The sequence below is a fragment of the Castor canadensis genome, chromosome 10, assembly GCF_047511655.1.
Source record: "Castor canadensis chromosome 10, mCasCan1.hap1v2, whole genome shotgun sequence".
NCBI classification, from domain to species: domain Eukaryota; kingdom Metazoa; phylum Chordata; class Mammalia; order Rodentia; family Castoridae; genus Castor; species Castor canadensis.
In genome coordinates, this window is record NC_133395.1 from 623,481 (window position 1) to 650,017 (window position 26,537).

The 26,537-nt window shown below is 48.2% G+C and overlaps 1 protein-coding gene and 1 pseudogene across 1 annotated transcript; both read left to right on the top strand.

Moving 5' to 3' along the window:
• Positions 1–246: 246 nt before the first annotated feature.
• LOC109686938 (cyclin-C pseudogene) lies at positions 247–3,800 on the top strand (annotated as a pseudogene).
• A 911-nt stretch (positions 3,801–4,711) lies between these two features.
• Positions 4,712–23,620, top strand: Adprhl1 (ADP-ribosylhydrolase like 1). The gene is made up of 7 exons (XM_020164498.2): positions 4,712–5,062; positions 9,610–9,774; positions 16,065–16,190; positions 18,106–18,246; positions 20,029–20,156; positions 20,303–20,435; positions 23,183–23,620. Exons 1-7 carry the CDS (start codon positions 4,852–4,854, stop codon positions 23,338–23,340), a joined length of 1,062 nt encoding a protein of 353 aa, XP_020020087.2. The 5' UTR covers positions 4,712–4,851; the 3' UTR covers positions 23,341–23,620.
• The last annotated feature ends 2,917 nt before the right edge of the window (positions 23,621–26,537 follow it).

Below are 26,537 nucleotides of genomic sequence, written 5' to 3' on the forward strand. Positions count from 1 at the left end.
TCACCTGTCTGATATCCACAGTGCCCAGTGTCCAGCTGTTTGTGTAGCCATATGCATTTGGAAGCAAAAACATAAATCATAAAAATCCTCACCCAGAACTTTCATCTCGTTTGCAAACTGCAGTCTGTCTACACCGTATTTTGGCCTGATTTATGGTATTTGCCTGATCAAGGACCCACTCTTGCACACAGGCATGGAGGGCCTGGATGCTGCTTGCTGTTTTTGAACATCACTGTGCTGACCCTACCTCACACTTGCCAAGACTTGGCGTCACAAGCGTGCCTTGCTGCCCCACCTGAAACTCAGCCTGGAGCAGACAGGCTAGGCCTGCTCCAAGACGGGGCGTCTCCAATGCCTGAACATAGAAAGTGTCCCCAAACATGCCGTTGGGGTGGCTTCCGAGGATAGGAAATGCTCTGGCTGGCTGTACAAAACAGCTGTGAGCCGTGTGTCCCCTGCAATGACATGTACTCTTGACACTCCTAATAGGAATCCCACAGAGGACAGGAGGGGTGCTGACTGGAGAGGAAGACCAGACCTCAGGGCCAGCCCCTCCCTGTGAGAGGACATGAGTCAGGGCAAGTTGCATGGCCTTTCTCAGCTCTGCTGCACATCTGTAAAGGAACTGGGCCATCACCTTCTTTAAGTCTAACTCAGTATTTAAGATTTAAAACAGATTGCTAGTCAATTCCAAAACATTAGTAATTGGACAAAGGTTCTTCAAAGAATTGCACTTTTTTTTCTTCATTATTTACATTTGAGTTGTGCATGTTATAAAGATGTTGAGAACCTCAGGAACACTAAAATAAATTATTTTCCCTGATGTTATGGTGTCCTTTATTCTTGGTTGTATAGACACTTGCCCCTCAGTGTCAAGCCCCAGTCTTTCTCCTGGGTCCACAGTAAGCTCCAGTTTTTAGCAAGTAGCAAGCAGACCCCTTGCCTACATTGTATCCGACCTGCCTCCCAGGTAAATAGGCATGTCTCTCACAGACAGTCCCAGTCACTTAGGTTTCTTTCTCTGCAGTGCAAGTGAGAAATTACGGGCTTCACAATATACATAACTTACAGAGGAATCTGTGGGGAGAGCCGAGCTGATTTGATCCAGAAGTATGGTTACCCAACTATGTCTGTGGTTGCTCTGTGGGCCGCTCCTCTAACTGGTGCTTTTTTATAAGGGAGAGTTTTGTTTCATAGCAGAAAACTTTTGTCAGAGCTCATATTTACAGTGGATTTTGGGTAAACAAGATGTTTGAAGGAGTGCCAAAAGGGCTGGCAGAGTGACAAGAGTAAATTGTGCCTGCTGGCAAGTGTGAGGCCTTGAGTTCAAACCCCAGGGCTACCAAACAACAGCAAGAGTGCCAAAAGGACTCAGAGAAGAGAGTTGGAAGTTACACATGTGCTTTGCAAATTTCACCTAAGCAATATGTGAACACCTTAAGACAAGTTCTTGTCACTGCTACGGTGTATTTCAAGAGATTCTATGCCAGGTATTCTCTGAAAAGTATAGAGCCTATATTAATGGTTCCTACATGTGTATTTTTGACATGCAAAGTAAGAGGAATTTGGATTAGTCTCAAATACAGGATTGATTTCAGCTGCTACTTCTGTATTTAAAACTAGATTTTCATATGTCTTTCCAAAGGAATTTCCTTATAGGATGAGTCATATATTAGATGTGAGTTCTGTCTTTTAGAAATAAGGGACTGTTGCTTGATAGTATGCCATCCTTATAGACCTTTGCTCCAGTTTGTGCAGGACATGGGTCAAGAAGACATACGTGTTGCTTCCCCTTGCATGAAGGATTGTGAATGATGCCTACAGAACTGTATCCTTTCATGACAGCTTTAGCTTCCATGTGTGAAGCCTGCATCATACAGCAAAGGTGCCAGACAATGGTTTGCTGAGCTTCCCATGGATATGGAGAAGATTTTGGAAATAATCAGGATTATTTCAAAGCTATATGAGCAGTGCAGAAATTTTGATGTAGGAAAAGAGATGACAACTATTCTTAATAAGATGCTGAAACCAAAACCAGCTCCAAACAGTGAAGGAGAGTAGGGTCCAAATGGAATCAGAACCCCAGTCAAACATTCCAGATGAGTTTGTAGTGGACCACTTGGGAATAAACCATCGTGCATATTTCAGTCATGTCTTCACGGAACACAAATGAAAAGTGAACAGCTCCTTTATGTCAAGCATATTGAGAAGTGATGTTATTTTTTCAAAATAAGTTTTTCTTTACCTAATTTGATTCTTGTACACAGTCAATTAAAATCTTCTGATTATAAAAGCTTAGAAGGGTTCTGAGGGGACCTGCCGACAGACATAGCCATATCAAAGTTAATAGCTTCTGATTATTGATTTAGATACTGGAAATTTTTAGTTTTTATTAAAGCAGGAAACATAATTTGTTTAAAATTCTCTTTTGTCTTTGAGGGGCCATTAAATGAGGGTTTTTTGTTTTATAGTCCCTCTGTAAGTAACTTTAAAACTGTATCTAAAGAATCAAATCTCACAGAATCCTGGAGGATTTTGGTAATGATGCTGCCAGTTAATTTTAGGATGTTTTTTATTCCACAGTTTTAGTGTCTTGTCACAGAAGACATTGGCCCAGCCTAGAAGAAAAGTGCAATGTGAATAGCATTTTGAAAATAATATATTAATACTGTAATAATGTTGAAACACCGGGCAAACTTGTTTAAAAATCCTACATTAGGTTATTTGCAATTAGTTCATAGTTACGAGCATTTTGGGAGCTTCATTGGATAAAACACCATAATCCAGTTGAAATGTGGTAAAATTTTATGGTTAATTTTTGATCTGCTGTCAAAGTTTTTATCTTTAATTTTGAGTCTTAGTGTGGACTCAAACTTACTGTAGGTATCCTGAGCCAGGAGCACAGTCAGGATTCAGGCCAGTTTGATACTGGCTGTTGTTAAATCTCATAAGAATGCAGGACTTCACAGTAGCTGTTATATCAGTGAAACTTGGGAAATTTATTCTTCAGACTTGAAGGAGAGCGATAAAACTTGGAGGTGTAAGATATTAATGTAAAACTTAAGGATTAAAGTTTTTTATAAATCATCTGTGAAAACAGTTGACTAGTTATTAAATTATCTTCTGGTACAAGGCTGCAAGAATAAAAGTGAGTTATCCAGCTTTTTTTTTTTTTTTTTTGAAGAGTCTATGAGAACTACATGCTGGAATACACTAATACAGTGATGGGTAGGTTGAAAACGAATTAGCCAGATGTTATTCAAGTGCTTGCCAAGATTTTCTAGCATAGACATTGCCCTCCCTTGTCTGCCTGAGTAACAGTGCACTTCGTGTTAAAGTGTTACTTTCTGACTTCAGGCTTCCAGCATGGGAGAAAGAGTGAACCCTCCTGCAGATTTTGCTGTCTGCTGTTCCTGGTACAGCCTTACTGAATAGACAAATGAGTGAGCTTGCTTGCTTCTAATATTTGTGGCTTGTTCCCAGATATCCTCAACATTTCCCACTGTGCAGGAGTCAAGAAGTCAGCCTTGCATTGTTGTGTCCTCATCGACGAGACACTTGTGCCCAACTCTGTGAGGCGGGTGACGAGCTGTCCCTGCTGACTCTGCTTGCCTGCGTTTCATTTAGACAGGACTTGCATACCTTCTGGCTTAGAAGGGCTTTGTTTTGGAATCTTACAATTGTGCTGGCTGGAAGAACCTCAATTTAACAAGTGCTGGTGGTATAGTATTTATTTGTTTAAGGGCATTTTACCATCTTGCTGCATCTTGTTCTTATCGGGTGCATTCCACTTCTGGGTATGACAGACAAGTCCCAGGAGGGTAGAAGGGGAGAGCCGGCAGCCTGGTGTCTGCTGGGGTGGGGCGGGGAGGTGGTTCTTACTAACGTCAAACTAGGAGGCCTGGTACACATTCTGCACCACCCCATGCTCATGGTTTTGAGTTGTCCTGAAGGCAGGCAGGGGTATTTTCTGTCCATGAAACTCTGGGTGGGGCAGCCTGACTCCACTGAGACACTTCACCACTTCACAGTCTAGCACTGGAGCCTTCTGTTGAACATTGGATGGTGGGAAACATTGAGCCCTTTACACTGCACATTTTAAGTTTCCTATCACAGCATTTTATTTCATTGGGTTTTTTTGTTGTTTTTCCCGAGCTCAAATCCAGGGCCTCACATACATTAGGCAAGTGCTCTACCACTTAGTTGTACCCCCACCCCTCACAATTTTATAATCAGAAAATAAAACGCAAGTTTTCTAAAGGTAAAACTGCAACTAGATGAATCTCATACCAAGTGAAAGAGGCCAGACACAAAAGGCCATACTGGATTAGAAGTTTCCAGAGAAGTTACTTTAGCATGTAGCAAGATAGATGCTATTATTTTGAAATTTCTAAGCAAGACGGAGCCATAGAGCCAAGACAGATGAGTGACCAACTGCTTGGGGTACATGGGAAGAACAGAACAATTGGACAAAGAAGACTTGGGGTTGGGGGCCGGGTCTGGAGCAGCCCCTGCAGGCCCACCATAGGCCTGCTCCTATTTCCACACACACAACACTGCTGTCCCACAGCGGGGTGCACTCCGTCAAGGACACTTGAGAACCAGGGCTCTAGTGCTCTGAGGCGGTTCTGGATGTGGACTGAGGCCAGCAGGCTCCTTTGCTGTAAAACCAGTGCTGTCCAGATGCCTCCCACGTGGGGTGCTCAGAGCCCTTTCTCATTGGTGCCACCTGCTGAGGCAGGAAAGCAGCGTCTAGCCATTTGGAGGACTCTGGACAGTGATACAATGACCGTGTAAGTGTCAGAGGGTGGGCTGAGGGCGGCCAGGGAAGGACAAAGGCAGGGCAGGAAGATGGAAAAGTTCAAGACAGCGATGCTGTTGGGGGGCGTGGGTGATGCTCTCGGCTGTGGGAAAGTCAGCTGGGAGAGCAGCACCCCAGGCTCCCTCCACCAGCAGCTACAGAAGGCCGGAGGCCTGGACCACCTCGTGCTCTCGCCTGCAAAGTGGCCAGTGAGTGGTAACACCATCATGCACATGGCAACGGCGGAGGCCCTCATCACAGGTACGGGCGCAGGCACGCTTGGCTCAGGGTGGGCTGGGACCATGGGGACGCGGTGCAGCTGCCTGCTCACATTCTCAGCCTGAAGGTGGTGCATCCACGAGTCACAGTGCTACCTGATACCACTGCTAAAAGTGGCGATTTAATGTGCACTAGTGTCCCTTTGCAAGTCAGGCAGCAGGTCGTGTTCCCTGCGGTGCATTTGGGGGACAGCTTTACTTGCTTTGCAGAGAACTGGATTCTACTTCTACACAGTGGCTTTCACGTGTTGGGTGTCAAAAACTAGTTTGAAATTTGGACCAAATGAGATAATGTTGTTTGGGAATTAAGGTTGAAATATCTGCCAAACAGTTCAATTGGACATTGCTTACACCTAAGTGTGTTCTAAGAAAATGCAGAACCAATAGATGTTGGAGGAACAAAGTTTCTTCATCTATTTTTTTGAGGAGCAGATTGATTTTAGGACAACAGTTTTTTGGTTTTTGACGTGAATTTCAGAGAAACAGATGGTGCACATAGTGCAGCTTTTTTTTTTTTTCCCTATACATGCTGTGGTCTCTGAAATCCTGTGGCTGTTATTCTGTCTTTGCAAAGCCAAGGTCCAAAGGCAGCTATCAAGCCAACAGGTTTCACTCACTCCGCCATTCCATCTGTCTGTGCGAACACGCTCAGTTTAGTTCTGTGGTCATTGTACAGGAATGCCATCAATGCCATGTCCCTAAATAACAAGCGAGCTGAAGCATGTCGATAAGATAAGGTGTCACAGCTTTGGAAGTGGTGAAGCATCTTTCTGAGTCTACACAATCATCAAATCCAAATATTTCCTGCTTCTGCTGTCATTGTATAGGAATGCATTGACTGTTCCCTAAATAACTATCAAGAGCTGAACACGCAGATAAGATATAGTGTCCCAGCTGTGGGAGGTGGTGAAGCGCCTTTCTGAGTCTACACAATCATCAAATCCACATAGTTCCTGCTTCTGATATTTTCAGGCAGATTTATGTGCCTTTACCTTGACAACCAACAATACTAAAATAGTACTTCAGCAGCCTAGCGCTGTAATGTGCTCACCCCCAGCAAACAACCTGCCAGATAGCTGGCTTTTGAGACAAAACCAGTTTGTTACAGCCGTACACAATTGGTACTTACTTTTGAAAGCTGCTTCCTTCATCTGATGCTGTGTGCACACCGTGCGTGCTCATCTCTACGGCACTCCTGCAGGCCGTGTCTGGCTCTGGGGCTACCCTGGAGAGTGCCTGGCACAGGTGGCCCTGGATGATGACACAGAGTATCTGAGATTAGATAACAGGGCACAGTCCTCCCTGAATCGAAGTCTGCACACATATTAGGTCAAGGACCTTTTGTCACCTTGTCTTTAAGGAGGAAGTGAATTTGCTGCAGGTGAAGCCAGTCACCATGTGTGTCCAGAGCCCTGTCATGCCTCTTTATTTGTGGATCACAAGAAATTTTGTATAATTTCCAAACAGCCCAATTACCTTTCTTTAACAGTTGTAGCCCATTGCAGGGCCCCTTGGGACTGTGTACTAATGGAGTCTACCAAGCACTTCCTGCCTGCCTCACATATGTTATCCCAGGGGTTCTCACTCCCCTGAACGGTGACTTCAGAGCTGTCAATGTGCAGGTGAGGGACAGACGCACAGAAAGGCTGATTGACTTGTCCAGTGCCATACAACCACATGGGTGCCAGTGTGGACAGGAACTCAATGCAGGGTTCTTACGTGCTCTCCCGAGTTCCTAAGGTCATGTGGCCATGATTGCAGTGTGCAGTGGCTCTTCAGCCTGCTCTCTAATACAGGCAGAATTTACAAGGTGGAACCACTCCACACATCTAAGCAAGCATCACTCGTGAGTCGGTAAAGCTATAGCTCTGCAGCAACAGTGGGCACAGTGCAGTCAGGGGCAGCCATGTGGCATCCACGTGGTCACGTCCAAAATCCTTCAAGACCCATCAGAAGTGTGTGCGTGAGCCGAGAGCCGCCGGCACACCTTGGCCATGCTGCTCCATCAGCATCCAGTAAGCGCGTGCTAAGTGCCTGGCCTTGGGAGCCATTCACCCCGGGACCACTGGCTATAGGGCCCAGCTGTGCAGCTCCACATTCAGCTTGCCATGGTTGAGCTGGATGCTGGTGAGGTGCTCACTTCCCGAGGCTTAATGCCTCTGGTGCTTGCGAGGGCTGAACAGACACGTGTGAAGCGAGCACAAGGGAGGCTCAGGTCTCTAAAGGGTCTTACCCTTCTGAGGGTCAGCACCTCCACCTTTTGGGGCCAAGCTGAGTAGCTTGTGGGAGGAGAGGTTGGCGGGGGGCCTGACTTGCCTCCTCTCGCAGGGGCTCCCTGAGCAGAGTTAGACTGAACAGAAATATTTGAAATCAGCTGGTGTGTTATTGCAAGGAATCCTGACTCTGGTACTTTGCCTTTTTTTAGGAGTGAGTGGCGTACTGGGAGTTGAACTCAGGGCCTCATACTTGCTAGGCAGGCACTCTACCACTTGAATCCACACCCCCAGCCTTTTTTTGCTTTAGTTTTATTTCAGATAGGATCCCACATTTTTTCCCCAGAACTGGCCTTGGACCTCGATTCTCCTACCTACAGCTTCCTATGTAATTGGAATCACAGGTGTGTGCCACCACACCTGGCTTATGGATTGAGATGGGGGTCTAACTTTTGTGCCAGCTGGCCTCAAAATGTGATCCTCAAAATCTCTGCCTTCCAAGTAGCTAGGATTATAGGTATGAGCCACTGCTCTTGGATGCCTTCTCTTTATCTTGACATTAGTTGGGAGCCATAAAGACAGTTTACTAAACTGACTTATCTTTCAGGAGGCTAAAAGGGAAGGTAGGGAAAATGAATCTAGTAGCTGCATCAAAACAAAGCAGCCCTAAGGATCAGCAGCTTTGAAAACCTGTTTCTAGTTCACATTCTAACTTGAAAAGATTCGGCTCAAATGGTAAAATAAAATTAAAAAGAAAAAAGAAAAGAGTAGGTGCTTTGTTGCCATTCTGTTTCTATGAAGTTGTTTGCTTTAAAAAGCTCAACTGCAGTTAAATACAGAGATGTCATGGTATATGATCCAAGAATAAAAGTAATTTTAGAGGACCTGAGAAGGGCCAGGCTGATTGGCCAGGCTGGATGGAAGAAGGCCTGTAGCAGACACCACTGGTGAGAAAGCACCAGAACTTGGGCTCCAGACAGCCCAGACAGGCCCATAGCCTGTGCAGGGTCTGTGCACTGGGAAGCTCATCTCCTTCCTGCAGCCCTCCTAGGACACACAGTACTCACTCCTCCCAAACAAGGTCCTGCCCATCCTCTCTCCTGTCCAACTTAGAGCTGGGCACACAGTCATTCAGAGATGGTTGTGTGGACTGTGCCCCAGGATTGCCCCCCGCCCCAGAGGGTTCTACAAATTGGGTTGAGGAACGGCTCTTTCTCCAGGTTTTGCACCCTGTAGGGTAGACTGTCAGGTGCCTCTCCTGACCCTCTTGGAGCCATACATGCTGGAACACTAGCTCCAGTGACTCAGCCTGAGCCAGGCTCTAACTGAGCCCTAAGGTCTCTGGGTTCTTCCCTGAAGCAAGTGGTCACCACCTGCCCTCACTACCTTCCACCCTCCTCTAGCCAGTCCTGCCCCCACACCTCAAAGGTGGGCCACCCTTCGCCACGAAAAAGGGGACAGCAGTATCTCCTGATGGCGGCTTCTCCCCTGAGAGCAGTTTTAGCACAGAATAAGAACACATTGCTGGCTGTGAAACAGCTTGCCTCACCAGGTTCAGGCCTCCCATGACCATGGCTTATTCTCTTGAGTGGCCAGGCACCTTGGACTCTAGTGTCAGCATGTGTGGCCTGTGTTGTCCAAACTGTGAATTAATTTAATAACCAAAGAGGCTCTGGCTTTGCAATCAGAGTCCATTGACTGGCTCTGGCCGTGGGCAAGACATCACCTCACTAAGCTTTATCTATAACAAAATGGTAAGTTAGGACCTGATGTTTTGGGCAGGATTGTCCTTGGCCACCTGACACACATGTGATCCAGGCACAATGCTAGCCCAGGATGGGTGTCCTCTGTACCCCGTGACCTTTAGGGGTCTTGACCCTATACTTGTTCCCAAAATGTGCATCAGGAGGTCAGGGGCACAGTTTGACAGTAGTAGGCACGCAGTGCACAGGTTTCCTGCAGGAGCCGGAGTGGGGCCAGAACTTCCAAGGAAGATAATCTCCATTGCTGAGCAGGTAGATTTTGGCTCCATTTTATTCTCACACGGACAGAACTGTCAGTGGAAAATGAGAGCTGTGGGTTTTGCCTAGATTCTCAGGTGAGATCACAACAGGCATGACAACCACCTGTAGGTCTGGGGTCTGAATAAGACCTAAAGCAAACTGCACATTAAATGCATCAGGCAGCAGTGGTGCGATGGGTCACCTTCTTCTGCTTCCCTGAGTGCACAAGTGTCCCTGCTAACTAGAGCCTGTCGTCGCACTTCCCCAACTCATATAGTCTGTGCTGACCTCTGCTTTCTGCCCTTCTTCCCCAGACTACTGGTGCCTGGATGATCTGTACCGTGAAATGGTGAGGTGCTACGTGGAGACCATAGAGAAGCTTCTGGAACATCGGCCAGATCCAGCCACTATCGAGGGGTGCTCGCAGCTGAAGCCGGATAACTACCTCCTGGCCTGGCACACGCCCTTCAGTGAAAAGGGTCAGGGAGCCCTGCCTGTCTAAGAGCTGCCACTAGGGACCCTGCAGGCGCTGGCCACCTGTCCCGCCACTCATCACAGCATTCCCAGCGTGCCTGGATGAGTGTCCCTTGTCAGCCAGCCCTGCCCACTTGAGCGTCTGCTTAAAGGTCCACGTGGCACTGGGCTCCCCCAGTGTGGTTTTGTCGTCCATTCCTCTTACTTTGAGGACTATATTCGGCTGCATTGCCTTAAAGCTGCATTTCGCTCAGGAGAGGTTGCTCCATCTGGGTGCAGGTTCCATATGCTTCTCTTTCGTGGTGAGGCAGCCCCAGCCTCTGCCTCTGAGGAGCCTCCCTCCCCTCCTGGCCCTGTGTCCCTTGTCTAAGGGTGACACCATCCTCTCCTTCTACCCTGAAGGGAAAGTGGGGCCGACAGACTGTGCTGCTGGTGCCATCACTGTCGGACCACTCACTGCTCTATGATTCCTTCCCTGAAGCCCTGTCAGGCTGTGAACCTGGACTCAGCCTTCACAGAAACAAGGGGTGGCTCAGCCTGGAGACCTGAGATGAAGGACACTCTCTGAAAAAGTGGCAGACATAAGTAGGACCAAGGAGTTCAAAAGAAAACAAACTGGGTGCACTGACAGTGGTAGTGTGGGCAGCTGTAGACTGCTCCTCTTAGAAGGGGCAGTGTGGGCAGGTGTAGACTGCTGTCCTTAGGGAGGGGCAGTTGGGCAGCTGTAGACTGCTCTCTTAGAAGGGGCAGTGTGGGCAGGTGCAGACTACTCCTCTTAGAAGGGGCAGTGTGGGCAGGTGTAGACTGCTGTCCTTAGGGAGGGCCAGTGTGGGCAGGTGTAGACTGCTCTCTTAGAAGGGGCAGTGTGGGCAGGTGTGGACTGCTGTCCTTAGGGAGGGGCAGTTGGGCAGGTGCAGACTGGCTACGAACCATGAAGGCCTCAGGGCTAGCTCCTCTGTGGCACAAGAAGGCATACAGAGCAAGCATCCTATTGTTCAGGGCAAAGCTGACACAGCCTCTTGAGAGGGAAATATGTCATTATATGTCAAAATTATTAAATGGACATGCCCTTTGATCTGGAAACTCTGCTTCCAGAAGTTTCAAGGACCCATAATGATGATATTCTAACGCAAGTAAGCAGGATGTTTATAGAAGATGCTCTTTGCATTGTCCTTTGTATGTCAACAGCTGAGTGTCCCTCAGCTGCACAGTGGGAAAGTTGGCTTGGAACAGCCTTACGGTAGAATACTACGCAGCTGTTTAAAAGAACAAAATGGATTATGTGCTGAGACATAGAAAGCTCTTTATGGTTGAGAATGCAAGATGCCAACCAGTGCATGAGGCTCCATCTCAGCCGTGTTTTCTGAAAGATGTGGATGGGGAGAGCTCACAGCTTGTGTGTGTGCAGGAAGCTTCTGGAAGGACGATGGTGAACCGTTACAAGCCTTAGGGGAGCGCATTAGCTTTTTGTTGCCATGACAGAATACATGAGAAAACCAAACTAAAGGAGAAATGTTTTGTTTTGGCTTACAGGCTCAGAGGTTTCAGTCCACAGTCACTGGCTCCATCATTCCTAAGCTTCTGCTCAGGCAAAGCAATCAGGGCAAGGGGTATGTTGTAGAGCAGAGCCACTCAGCTCATGGTTAGGAAGGAGAGAGAGAGAGAGAGAGAGAGAGAGAGTGCTCCCGATAGACCTGTAAGCTCTGACTCCATCAATGAGTCATTAATGAGGTCAGAGTCTTCACTTCTGCATTGGGGACCAAGTCTTCAACACAGGAGCTTTCGGGGGACATTTCAGATCTAAACCACAGCAGGAAGTTCTTGAATTTTTATATTAGTTTCATTTCAAACACTTTTATTCCTTTTCTTGACCCTGTAACTGTATAACTCTTACAATAGAAACCCAATTTAAACACACTTTTCTAATAGCACAGCTTAGAATCAGATAACATGGTTTCTATTCTAACTTCTGATAGTGCTTTGTGATAATGAACAATGATCACTGACCGCTCATTTTTCTTTTTTACTAGAGTGGTAATGCTCCCTCTGTCCACCCTACAGGGAAGGATCAATAGAAGCAGAGTGTCCTGCACCCCCAGAAAGCTCCTTTGCTGCACCACTGCCCCTGTTACTTCTATTGCTACTAACTTGCTCTTTGCATTCTGCTGCCTCAGGAGCAGGAACTCTCGAGCTGGCTGACTTACTTTGATGTGGTCTACTCGGTATGAGCATTGTAAGACTTGTTAAGTTTACATTCACTCCAATTACCGTCTCGCACGCTCGCACAATGTTTAAGACAATCCCTGACCAACAGTTTCTCAGACGGTTCCAGTTTCCTACTGCAGTTATATCTAAATCCTTATCTGAATGTTATTCACTTCGTAATTTTTAAAATGTTGGAAGCTTTCATTATGGGACATTCAATCACATGCAGAGAACACAATTGCTGGCCCCGTTTAGTTACATGTCAGCCCTTAGACATCAAGCCAGCAGCTTGTGCCAAGTCCTCTGCTAGGGGCAGCGGAGGGCACAGAGGCAAATCTGCAGTCTCTCCCTGTCCTTGTGGTACCCACTATCCCCCACTGGGCCTTCTCCTAGCCCTCGTTTCATTGTGCTCCCGCTTGCTGCTCTGCCCCCCACTAAGATCAACTTAGAACACAGCTGAATATCACACCACTTCACCCATAACTCTTTCCTACATAATGCTAGATGAGAAGTCCTTTAAAGCATAAGCACAGCGTCATCATATCTAAAGCAATTTTTGACATCATCAAATACTCAGTTAAATTTTCCTTTTTGACTTTAATTTTTTTTTTTTGCATATTCTTTCCCTCCTTTCTAAATGGATGTTTTCGTTTTTCTGTGTTCTGGTTTTTGTCCATATAAAAATATTTTCCCAGGGCTGAAGATGTAGCTCAATGGTACAGTCCTTGCCGAGCATGTGTCCTGTTAATCTCAGGCACAACAGAGAACAAAATGTCAAACACAGAGAGCAAAAGGGGTCGCTGGTGCAGGACACTAGATTTATCGGTCATGAAACATGCCGGCCTATCATCCCACAAGACTGTTCCCAAAGCCATAGCCATTATATTTCCTGAACTGGGTGTTCTGATTTTTAACAACGTGTCAAAACTGCCTTTAACGTCATTACTAGCCTTCCTGGGTCTTTGTAGTGGCTTCCTCGTGTGTGTTCCTGGCCACTTAGCTCAATCGGCCCTTTCATATTTCCAGCTGAAAACCTATGTTATTCAGGCCCAGAAACTCTTGTCGTAATCCATAGGAAGAAGAAATCAGGGAGTCAGAGAAAGCCCCCGCCCTCTGTGCAGAGCCTCAGAGCAGAAAGGGGCTGGCGGAGTAACCATGGTGGCTGCCCAGTGCTATGGTGTGGATGTGATCTGCCCCTACCAAGACCCATGTTGAGCCTGGCACCTGAGGTAACAGTGTGGCCAGATGGTGATCCATGGCCCAGGCTCAATTCTCACAGCCAACATTGCTTCTAGAGACCTGAGGTTCCATATTAAGTACATCTCAAACTGAGAATGAATTATTTCTAAGTCAACATCTTCATTCTAGAACATTCAGAAAATACAGACAGATCACCCCAGCACCCTACCTCTGACGTTAGCCCATGAGCTTCTTGGCCCATGTCCCTCTCAGCTGCTGTGCATGTACAGTGTTGTCTTGTGCCTGTGTGAAGTGGTAGGATGACATCTGAAGGCAGACTATAAAAAGCTGAAGATGTATGCAATGAACCCTACAACAAGGCAGAAAATAGGGAAATGGAACAAATCACAGATGAAGCAAAGAAAGTAATATACTTAAGTCCTGCGGTTTTGGTGGTAACATCATTTGGAAAGGGTCTGAAGACCCCAAGTAGCTCTCAGACTGGGTAAGGAATCAAGTCCTGACTCACAGGAAGTGTACATTAAATACAAAGACACCAAGTTTAACAATAAAAAGATGAAGGAGACATACCACACCAATGCTGAGCCAAAGAAAGCTAGAGGGCCGTGTCAATAACACCCCAGCAGACTTTGAAGCAGACTATCCCAGGAGTGGAGAGAGCAGTTTCCGTCACGATGAGCTTGCATCCAGTTCATCAGCGGGACAGGACAAGACAAACCTACACCCCTAAGAACCTAACAACAGCCCTTCCAAATGTGTGAAGCAAAAACCGACATGCAGAAGAAGGAACAGATAAATCCACAATTGTGAGCAAAGACTTCAATATTTGTGTCTTAAAGCAATTACTTCAATTTTAGCTTTAAGGAACTAGAAAGCAGGGTGTTGGGGGTACAGCTCAAATGGTAGAGCTCCTGCCTAACAAGTGCGAGGCCCTGAGTTCAAACCTCGATAACACGGAAAAAAAAAAAACCCTAGAAAATAACAAATTAAACCTTAAAAGAAGAAGAAGAAAGGAAACATGAAGGTCACAAAGGTCACAGCAATGGTCAATGACAGAAAATCAGCTAAATCAAAACTCTTTTCTTTTGGGTTTTGCTCACTGTGTTGCCCAGCGAACCCCTGGAGCCCCTGGGTCCATGCAGTCCTTCCTTCTTTGCCCCCTGAATTGCTGGGACTACAGGTGCATCCAGATAAAAGCTGGTTCTTTAACAAGGCCAGAACATAATTCTCTAGCTAGATAGGCCAGGAAAAAAAAAGAGGAAAACATCAGTTACCACTATCAACAATGGGAGAAGTGAGGCCACTACAGAGTTTACAGAAATTAAAAAGAGAAGAAGAGTTCAAGGCCAGCCTAGGTAAAATAGCAAGACCCCATCTAAGGGAGGAAGGGAGGAAGGGAAGGAAAGAGCGAGGAAGGAAGGAAGGAAGGAAGGAAGGATAAAAGAAAAAGTGAATATTATTAGCAAGTTTGTAGCAACAAATTTAATAGATGAAATGGACAAATTCCTTAAATGACACAGTACCAATTCTTGCTTGAGAGTAAACCATCAGCCTGAATGGTCCTGTATCTTACAAGAAACTACAAAGAAAACTCCAGGTTCCAAGTCTGCACTGGAGAATCCCACCAAACATTTGAGGAAAAAATGTCTCCAGAAGATCCAAGAGGAGGACTGCCCTCACTTCATCACTCTCTCAGACACTCGCAGGAACAGAAGGCCGCCCAACAGGGGAAGAGTGTGAGCAGGCACCTGGTGGAGGACATGAGACCAGAGTGATGATAAAATACCACAACCCATGACAAAACAGGCAGAACTTTCAGACATTTCACAAAGGGGACATATGGGTGTCAAACACCACAGAATCTGCTCAGCAGCATTTGTGATTTAAAAAATACAAATACATTCACCTGACAGAATGGTGGAAACTAAATGACTGGCCGTGGCACGTGCTGTCAGGAGGAGGAGGTGCTGCTGGTGCAGGTTAAATGGCACAGCTGCTTTGTAAACCAATGTGGCAGCTCCTTAAAAAGTTAAACATTTGAGGCTGGGGTGCTGCTCAGTGGCCTGCTGGAGGCCCTGGGTCCACCCCACCTCCACAAGCACGCACACATGCACACACACACACACACACACACGCACACATGCACACACAAAGTTAAACATTCAGTACCATATGATCTAGATGCACCCTACGAGCTATCACCCAAGAGAAAAGAAAGCACACAAAGGTCCACACAAAGGTCTGATCACTCGTGTTCGTAGCACCTCCATTTATAATAACCCCAAAGTGGAAGCAGGCCCATGAACAGGTAAAAGGGTAAAGCTGTTGTGATGTATCCAAAAGGGATAAAAGAGACATGGGTGCATCTCAAGATAGCTGGCCGAGTGGCAGAAGCCAGGCAACATGAGAGCAGCTCTGTATGACCCCCTTGTGCAAGACTAGAAAATGCATTTGCATTTGCCCTGCCCCCCGTGGACACTCATGGCAGGAGCTTTGAAGCTGTGCCACTTTCCTGCATCTCAGTTATGACTCAACAACACTGCTTTTAAAAAGGAAAGGCAAATCTGATCGAAAGCACAACCATAAATACGACTGTCTTTACATTTTTTCCTGAGTGAGAGGGTATTATGAACTTGTCCCCAAGCCATCGAAAAGTCAGCTTCTAGTGACTAAATAACTTCCCAAAACCCTTGCAGCCTGACTTATTGAATCTCTTTTCCCTTGTCAGGCATTTGGGCAGCTTGTCTATTGTCACTCATTTAAGCGACGTTCTGATGAACGTGTTATCACATAAGTTTTGGTACTTTAAAAATTATTAATGAATGCCAAATTGCTGGAGGTGGGCTTATTGGAGCGGAAGTCTGAATTCACCTGTTCATTTTCTACACAGGCTCTGGATTTGGAGCTTCGACAAAAGCCATGTGCATCGGCATGAGGTACTGGAAGCCAGAGCGGCTGGAGACCCTTATTGAAGTCAGCATTGAGTGTGGCCGCATGACCCACAACCACCCCACAGGTAACCAGGCCCCAGACAGGTGCGGGCCCTACATGAATGACGTCGTCATGACGTTCTGAACAGAACAAGGCTTGCTGGATGCTCCTGCGTGAGCCCAGCCCCCAAGCACTGGAGTAGACATCAGCGGTGTCCCGTCAGCTCTGTTGTGAGGAGTGAGGTCGTGTCTTAATCCTCACCTTCACTTAAGGTCTGTTTTTCACCTGAAAGCAGAATTGACATTAAGCATGGTGACCTTGAAGACATTGTGTGAGGGAAAGCTCATTGGTTCTGATGTTGTTCATGTCACAACAAAAGAACAGAAAGGCACAGGCCACGTGGTGAAGCCGGTCTGGGGCTGCCTGGGGGTGAGGCTGATACGGCACTGTCAGATGGTGACAGGTCATCCAGCTGTAGCAGGTTCTCCTGGGGCTGTGGAGAGCAGGTGCCAGGTCTGGCCACATGGGCTGGGGTGAGGGTGGACCCCAGCCATGCTTGAGTCTCCTTGTGGACCACAGGACAATGGTGACAGTGGCAATCACACCCAGTTACTGGGTTGTATGAGGATGGCCTGAGTTGGGTGATAAGTAGCGCCTTTAACACTGGCTTCTGCGTGGACTGACAATGTAGCCACAGGTTCTAGGATTTCTCCAACCCACAGCCAGCATCAAGGGAAGCCTCCTCACAGAGCACAGGCTGGGCTGGGCCCCAGCACCTGGCCCTGGAATGCGACTCAGGAAGGCCATGAGGAGGTGACTCCATCAGCTCATTTTAAAACAGGGAATAGCAATTCAAAACCCTTCCACCCGCATCAGCCCATACCTTGGGCTAGGCTATTGCTGGCTGCACACACAGCCTCTGGGGACTGTCTTCTTTCACAAACACCTTTCCTTGTCTGTCCTGACGTGGGAAGCAAAAGAGACACTTGTCCCCTCCTAGAAAGCACCAGAGAGTAGTACTGCAGTGAGCAGCAGTGCTCACTGAGAGGCCATCCTTCGGGGAATTCCCCACACAAACCCAGCTGTCCTTAGCATTTTGTCTTTAGCTTTCTGAGGAAGACCTGGGACACAGACAGTGGGCAAAGTCATAGAGAGATGGAGAGTAGTCAGTGCTGCACTTGCCCTGCTACCTAAGTGCTTCAACCAGAAGTAAATTAAAACTTCAAACCCAGAAATGCTGAACATTTGTGAACAACGTAAGGTTTATAACTACGATAAGAATCTGGGTTGAGAGCTTGTATTTCTAAAACACTTCCAAATGCATGTCCTGTTCTTATTTGAAAAATGTCCCCTTCACATGTTTAATGGTCAAAGAACCTATGCATTTCTAGGCGAGGACCAACATGGCTGAACAGTGCCCCTAATTCTCCTCCCTTTTACATTTTCAAACCACCTTTAACAGCAGGTGCCACAGTTTTTATTTATGTGTTTATTTACATTTTTCTCTTTGCCACGCGGGAGATGAAACCCACATTCTTGCACTTGCTAGACAAGCCCTCTGCCATGGCCTCGCCCACAGCCTGTGTGTCATGATTTTTTAACAGTGCACGTTCCTCCAGGAGCATCGGGCCAAGAGGCCCATCGGGGAAGCAGTGAGTGCAGGTGATCAGGACAAGCGGAGCCCCGGTTTCACAGCTGGTGCTTGCTTCTGCTAGTGTTTGTTCCCTGGCCTGAAACACCTCATCGTCAAGCCCCTAGGAGGGTCCCAAAGCCACTGGTGGGCATCTGTTCTGTGGGTAGCTGCGCTCTGAGGAGCAGCCTGGCCTGTGCTGGATGCTCCCCTGCTTAGACTCATTGTGTCACTACAGCAGCCCTGTGAGGGTGGGCGTCCCACCCTTTGTACAGAGGGGAGGCAGGGCTCAGAACACACAAAGCTGGACATGGTCTGAGAAAGCTGATGGCCCAGGTGACAGCTGTCTGTCTTTCTTGCTGCCTCCTAGGCTTCCTGGGGTCCCTGTGCACCGCCCTGTTTGCCTCTTATGCAGTGCAAGGAAAGCCGCTCGTGCAGTGGGGGAGAGACATGCTGAAGGTGGTCCCGCTGGCTGAGGAGTACTGCAGGAAGACCATCCGGCACATGGCAGGTGAGCCTGGCTTCCCTCTCCAGCCTGCTCTAGATGCGCTGCACCTAGAAAGAGGCTGATCTCAGCTCACACCCAATACACATCGCTTAGACTCAAGCTCAGTTCCTCCACCTGTCCGCAGCAGCTACAGGTGTGTTCGCCCAGAGGCACAACCTGGACAATTGCCTCTGTCAGTATGTACATCAGGTGAGGCAGGAGATCTTCACCTGGCAGAGGGCAGTCACTGCTCAGAGTGGTGCCAGAGCTATGTCAGTAGCTTCTTCCCCAGAACCCCAGGGTCTCTGCAGAGGCTGCCACCCCCTCACCCCCCCCTGCCTCTGACCACAGCTTTTGGGCTCCTACTTAAATTTCCACACTGACCAGGCATCTAGTGCAATAGAGAAGGAATTCATTTCTGTAGAGGAGCAAGGGGGCAACGCTGCATTCCACACTGCCCAGTGTGGTCTGTGCTGACCCCCACACCATGATCCCAGAGACCCGCACCCACTGAGGTCATTTGCTCCCAGGGTTTTCATCTGCCCCCATTAACCTAAAACCTCTTACCATTTTGTATATAAGTAACATGTTAATTAGCCTGTCAATCAGAGGTCCCTGGGGGTCCTGCCACTCTGATGGTTTGGATGAGCAGGGGTCAAAGTGTGCCCCAGCTGGCCTTGACTCAAGAGTGCCATGAGGTTGGCCAGATGCAGGAGCCAAGAGGCAAGCCAGGAAACTGCATGTGCTCCCAGGTGACCAAGTCCTCTGGAGGATCACCTCTCCCGTGGGGGCCACCCTCAGGTCTAAGAAGGGTGTGTGCTGCAGGACAAGTGTCCAGCACTGCAGAGTGTCCCAGCTCTCAGGCCTCAGTCAGTCCAATCAATACACTTCTGCATCCTGTGCCAATCTTTCTTTTTTTTTACATATACATAAATTTATTTATTTTTATTTTTTATTTGTTTATTCATATGTGCATACATTGTTTGGGCAACTTCTCCCCCCCAACCTCCGCCCCCTCCTTTCCCCCCCCCACCCCCTTGTGCCACTCTTTCTAAAATAAGTCATCAGGATGTCCTGGGGAGGAAGGGGAAGGAGATGAGAGCAGGGCCAGCGCTGCTGCTCCTCCAAAACAGTGTGAGGCTGCCATATTGAGACAGAGCCAAGAGCTACTTCAGGGTCACCTCTACAATGCCTGAAGGGTTCCAGAGCAACTTGACAAGGACACACATGCCAACACCCACTTGGTCACAGCACTAGACACTGTGCCTAAAGAGATGGAGGCCGGGTGTCCCAGCCACCTCACCTCCTTGAGTAGCCATCCATCCTCATGTGGCTTGACCATCCAGTGAGCCTCCCAATTGCAGGACAGAGTTGGCACCTCACTTAGTTTATTTTTGTTCCTCTGAGCTGACAGCGGCTGTCTTCAAAGTGTTCTCCAGCTGGGCGTGGTGTCACACGCCTGTGATTCCCAACTACTAAGAAGGCAGAGGTAGGCGTATCATGGCTCGAGGCCAGCCCAGACAAAGTTACCATGACCTTATCTGAAAAACAAACTAAAAAGCAAAAGACCTGGGGGTGTGGCTTATAGGTTCAGAATCTTCCAGAGCATGCACTTAAAATACTGCAATCCCTGCGTGGTTTTAGAATGTGGTTAAGCAATTCTAGAACTGCTGTCTCGTCCGAGCTCCATCTTCCTTACATGTCAGCATTCCCCTATTTCTGGCACAGCTGTCTGGGTGCAGGTTCTCTGTCCTGTTTCCACCCTACTGGGTGCCATCAGCCCACTTACCCTGTGCTTGCATTTAGAGTACCAGGAGCACTGGTTTTACTTTGAAGCTAAATGGCAGTTTTATTTGGAGGAGAGAAAAATCAGCAAAGACACGGAAAATAAAGCCACCTTTCCTGACAACTATGATGCAGAGGAGAGAGACAAGGTAAGTCTGGCTCTGGCCAGGGCATGTGCCTGCACACTGTGACACCCAGCCAGTGTGCAGAGAATGGATGGCTTGGAGGGACGGGCGGCCCAAGGGAACTGGGCAGGATCTTGGGCTGACGCACACTGACCTGTGGCTCTCTTCAGACCTACAAGAAGTGGAGCTCAGAAGGCCGAGGGGGACGGCGAGGCCACGACGCCCCCATGATAGCCTATGATGCCCTCCTTGCAGCTGGGAGCAGCTGGGCTGAGCTGTGCCACCGGGCCATGTTCCATGGAGGTGAGTTTCCTTCTCTGCAGTGTCAGGCTTCCAGGCAGCAGCACCCCTCACCTTCTCAAGCACTTCTCAGGGATTCTGGAGCCATAGACAAGGGGCGGGAGACCCCAGAACATAGGTCCTTCTCCATCTCTGGAGGGCTCTGATTACAGCACGTGCATGGACATCACACAGGCTGCAAGTTTAGTTTCAGGTGCAGAGCTGGAGGTTTTGTGCTTGGCCAGTCGGGAGGACAGTAGCATTCGGAGTGACTGGATTGCAGGGGGTCCTCTCCCTTGCTGCAGCCTGTTCAGAGCCAGCAGTTCTCCTTGAGCTGACAGTGTGTTCCACCTTTGCAGTCAAAGGTCCCAGGCCAAGGCCCATTTGGTTCTTTTCCTGAGGCCCATTTTCTCTTGGTAGCACACATCCCATGGGATTGCTGGATGCAAAACCAAGTGGTGAGAGCAGATGCCAGCCTCTGTGCCTGGAGCAAGATAAACCATAGGCCACTGACATTAGGGTGGTGCATGGTTCCCCTACTTAGAGGCAATATGTCCACAGCTGGAGGTGCTGACTCTGCTCAGGGCCCAGCTGTGGACTTCTGGAGGGGTCTGGCCAGCAAGAAGAGGGCAGAGGGGAGTGGACAGGGTAACATGGCAGAGCCCATCAAGGGCCTGGACTAGAGCATCCTGGGTAGATGGAAGGAAGCAATGCAGGCAACTGTGTCCCTTCCTCACTGCAAGCTGTAGGCACAGAGTGAATGAAGAGTATTGTGGGTCCAGACAGCTCGAGGACGCTGTGAGATGGGAGAAGAGAGCAGCTAGAGAGCAGCTACGAGGAGTCAGGTGTAGCCAAAGGAGTCAGAGTGAACAGGGGCAGTTGGCAGAGCCTACAGGAGAAGTCATCGCTGTGCAAATGCATTTCTGTGGGTGTGTGGCCAGAGCTGTTTGCGGCCAGTTCACTGCTGTCACAGTGAAGTTAAAGTGGGAAGGCCTTACCTCCCCCAGTGAGCAGCTGGTGTCTGAGCCATCCTGGGAACAGGCTTTGATGGAACGAGAGAAAGAAACTCGCAGCCTGTGGCAGCTCCTCATCCTCCTTGAAGTCCTTGGATGTCTGTGTTCAGGCCTCTCCCAGGACCAGCACCCATATCAGAAACAATGACTAACAGACTTATTCCTGACCACAATGTCAGAATTCATCCGGCAAGAATAAATCCACAATCAACATCAATTCTGTTGGCATTAATTTGCCAAGTACTACTGCTGCCACTTGAGAGCCACGAGCCATTGCCAAGCAGGTTCTTTTATTCCAACTTCAATTACTAATATTAACCCTTAGATCCCACATTCACTTCACACAGGACCAACATGGAGGTTACAGAATGCTAAGAAAGGATTAAAGAAGCTGCAGGGCTCTGCAGGGGGCTGTGCTGGAGGCACAGGCAGAGGGTGACACAGACACAAGGAAAAGTCTCGGCAGGGGACCAGATAAGTTCTGTGAACTGCAGGCTCAGAGCTGTTGAAGGCACATTGACAAATGCAGGTCTGGTTGACAGGCATCAGAGTGCGCTTGAAGTGAGCTGTGTGTCACAGCCAGGAGAAAATGCACTTGACCTGGAGTCTGGGGACAGAAGCAGACAGAGGTCCTTTACTTTGGCAATTTTCCTGACCAAGACTTATGAGAGGTGACCAGGTGATGGGTCAGTGTGCCTGCTACGTCTCAATCTTGGAGTGCTACTTCTTTTATGGTCCCGGGGGAGGAGGTTACATCTGGTGTGATTGATAAGCTCATGTGTCTGGGGTTTCTGATATGATTTGATATATTCACATATTTGATTGTTCATTGGCACAAATAAATGATTTATCAGTTTGTGTCTCATGGTGTGCTGGCAGATGGTGCTTGTTTACTTGTGTAAACAAGATGTGGAGTCATTCTACTTTGTCACTAATACTCAAAATGGAATAGCTTAGGTCAAAACTACTGCTTTATGAAAAAGAGTAACTCAAGGATAGGCACAGCCTTAATCTACTGTTCTCTACAACATAGAGCAACCCAAACAGGCCCTGCTTGCTCTCCTCCGGGAAACCCACGTGAGGAGCTATGTGTAGAGAACACCCTTGGGTTGAGGAGGTCATCGGGCAGGAATCAGTGTAGGGGAGAACCTGTAAAGTTGAGAGTCCTTCTTGGGAGGAATCCATTGATTCATGGGGAGGTGTGAGTCCATGTGGGGAGACATTCATGGGGTGGGGAGACCATGCAGAAGGGTGTGTGTGTGTGTGTGTAAAACCCAGGCAGTTCCAAGGATTCCAGGTTTCCAGCCATGGAGATGTGGAGTCTAGGACTCTGTGAATCCTAGAGATCTCAGCTAAATGTGTACTCCACCATCCTCATCTCACAGACTTTATAGACCATGCCATCTGCAGGAGCACAAGGCCAGCACAGTCCCCCCTCGATTCTGAGAAGTAGAACCAGGCTTGTGGTTGACTGAAACAAAGACCTAAGTAGAAAAGTAGTGTGAGGCTACTGGGTCAGAAAAGTGTCTACACGGTAAGGCTTGGCCCCACAAGTAGAAGGCTGGACCCACAGCCCTCAGGCTCCTGGCTCCCCTGTCTCTCCTCCACATTTGGAGGGACAAGGGAAATGTCTGAGGGGCAGGGTGGGTTTGGTAAAGGCTTCACCTTCACTGCTGCAGCAGTGAGCCCCGAGGGTCTTAGAGATGGGCACGGTTAGTACGGAGCCCGCTGGGACACCTGCTGTGTGTTCCATTTCAGGTGAGAGCGGAGCCACCGGGGCGATTGCCGGCTGCCTGTTCGGGTTGCTGTATGGCCTGGACACCATTCCGCAGGGCTTGTACCAGGACCTGGAGCACAAGGACAGATTGGAGGACTTGGGCGCGGCCCTCTACCGCCTGTCCACGGAGGAGAAGTAAAGCGTTTCTGCCATTTCCCCTCCCAGAGGGCATCCATAGTGTCCACCCGCGAGCGCGTAGCCTCCCATAGGTGTATGTGTGCGGTCTGCACTTGAGGGCCATAATTAAGTTTGAAGTGCTCCCCTCCCAGTTTCAGAACCCCATTTGCTATATAAAATACATTGTCTGTCCTGTGAGGATATTTTTCCTGACTCTCACTGCAACCTTGTGCATTGTTGACTTTGCCTCGGGTTTGCCACACTCGCCCCTCCAAATACAGTGGATGCACATAGTCTCTGGACCATGGTGTATTTTATTCTGTCACAAAACTAAGGCCGTCTACTCACTGACTCAAACACCACTAACCAGTGGTTATGAACCTTCATCTCTCTTTCTGCCTCCTAGACATGTGTTTCAACGGCTAGCACCCCTGCTGTCCCGTCAGCCAGGGTGGGGGCAGCTCATCTGTTGTCAGATGTGTTCACGTCTTGCGGTGGAGACATGACAGTGTGGGGTCCTTTGATATGCAGCCAAAACTCTGCATTTAACACCCCAGGCAAGGTTGTAGTCTCTCTAGAGCTTTAAAATCAGTCTCTGTTGGAACAAGTCCCTGAGAAATCCAGCTGAAGGTCTCCTGCCACCACCTACCTGTTCCCTTTGGTCCGCGCGTCACCCTTCAGTGAATCGCGTCAGCACAGAGGAGGCCTGGAGCTACAGCAGCCCTGCACGCCCAGGTTCCTCATGAGGGATGGCTGGGGACAGTTGCCCCTGTTCCGGATGATGGCTTTGGACACAGTTTTCTTCAGGTGGTGTCTGGTGTGAGTAAAATCAGCAGGTGATGAGTGATGGTTAGGGTTGGGCGTGGGTAGCGTGGCCAGGCCTGTGTTTTCACCAATGTCTCATGTCTTGGGAGAACCAGGGACCTCCACCGGGAGAGGCCAGCAGGGTCCCTCCAGAGGAAAGGCCAGGATATAGGCTCCCTCCGTGGGCTCCCTCCGGGCCTTGTCTGCTTTGTGGGGTGGTTTGGATGGGATGGGGGGTTGTTTTTCAAGAGTACTTTTCGTTGGAAAGTGTAGAGTCACGTGGCCAGAGGAATCTGTGATGGTCTACACTGAGCAGATGTGGCTATGTGCGTGTTTCTGGCTAACTGAGCTAATGCACTTTTCAGTCAGAACCAGAAAGACAGGTATGGGCTAAGGGCTTCCTGCCGCTCACTTCCCAGCCAAGAGCAGTGGGTGTGAAGAGGTTAACTGAGAATTATCTTTCAGGAAAGAAACCCAACTGAGGTAAGTTGGGCTTTTCCTAGGTGTACATAGCACATGGCGTAGTGTTTAAGGTATGTCATCCTTCTCTCCCCAACCCTCTGAGCAGAAGGGTAGCTGCTCCAGGGAGCAGAGGGCCAGGGTTAGAGGTAGGCACATGGACACCACCTCCTGGGCACTTTTGAAGAGCTAAATCTGGAAGGGTCAGAAAGTGAGTCTATTACAAGTTGATTATAAACTTGAATGCATAAACTAAAATGAAATGATTAGGCCACGAAATGAGTTGCCCCAGTTTCATTTTCCTGTTGTAGAGAAGTACGATGTTGAAAAGAAAAACCCATAGAAAGCAAAGAGATGAATACTGAACCTGCTCCCATTGTTAGAAACCTAGTACCTGCTGAGTTTGCTTTCATTGCAAAAGTAATTTAAGCACACAGCTTCGGAAACACACATGCTGTCGTTGGTGACATATGGGATGTGTGACTCTCCCAGACCCTCACCGGGGTTCGCATACGAGGCCCATAGTTCCCTTCTTTTCAGGAGCTCTCTACACGCAATCAGGCCTGTGTGGGGAGACGTACTTGCGTGTGTGTCTGCACACATGTGATTTCTTTCCACAAATAGGAATTAGAGTGCATGTAATAGCTTGCTTTGGCTTTTTCCACTAGCCTGGTTCTTTATATATATATTCATGTACACACACACACACACTTTTCCCATCTTTCTGTTGCCTAGTATTCCATGGTACGAGTATGCCATAGTTGACATTCTCAGAGAGTTGATACAGCTTTAAATTGTCTCTGTTTTTCTGAGACAGGTCTTGCTATGTAACACTTGAACTTGAGTCCTTCCTGCTTCAGTCTTCTGAGTGCTAGCATTACAGGTGCAACCACCACACCTGGCTAGAAGCATCTGTTCTCTCCAGTTGCCTCTAAAGTCACTTCCAAATCTCCTGTAAAAACAAACTCTTCCAATGGCACAGTGATGCTCTATTTCATTCTAGGAATGATTTTTGTTTGTTTGGGTTTTTTTGCTTATTTCTGAATTGCAATGTACCCTGTATTTTCTTGTGCATGATAGTTTAATTGATGGAGTTTTTTCAGACACACACAAAGGGATACACACAGACACACACAGGGTCACTGACAGACACACATATAGACACATAAACAGAAACACACAAGCACATAGACACACATTCACACACAAACACACACACAACACATATGCAGATATACAGAGATACAGAGTTAAGACAAATACAGACGTGGAGTCATAGACACACACAGACACTCAGAGTCACAGACACAGGTGGACATCCACACACAGACACACAGAGACACACATTATAGAGATAAGACACACAGAGACAGGCACACATTTGTCCCCCTGAACCACCTGAGAACAAACCACAAACATTGCAGCAAATCTCTTCATACAAGAACATGGTCTTCTGTTGCCACTATATGCTCAAAGTCACATTTAGGCAGCCCCGTCAGTCACCCACCTCTGCTGCTCACAGCCTAGTGACTAGACACCCCTCTGTCACTCACAGTCTCTTCACCAGATTTCCCTCTGTCACTCACAGCCTGCTGACCAGATCCCCTTCTGTCCCTCACAGACTGCTGACCACACACCCTCTGTCACTCATAGACTGTTGACTGATACCCCTCTATGCTTCACAGCCTGTTCACCAGATATCTGATAGCCACACGTGAGGTTCAGGTACAAGATCTTAGGTTGTCAAGGTCTAGTCAGCCACCTATCAATCTTTCTTCTTTTGAACTCAGGACCTTGCACTCACTAGGCAGGCCCTTTACCACTTGAGCCACACCAGCCCTTTCTGCTTTAGCTGTTTTGTCAATAGAGTCTCACTTATGCCCTGTCCAGCCTTGACTTCCTACAGCCTCCCACTCAGAGGCATATACCACCATGCCCAGCTTCTTGTTGGTTGAG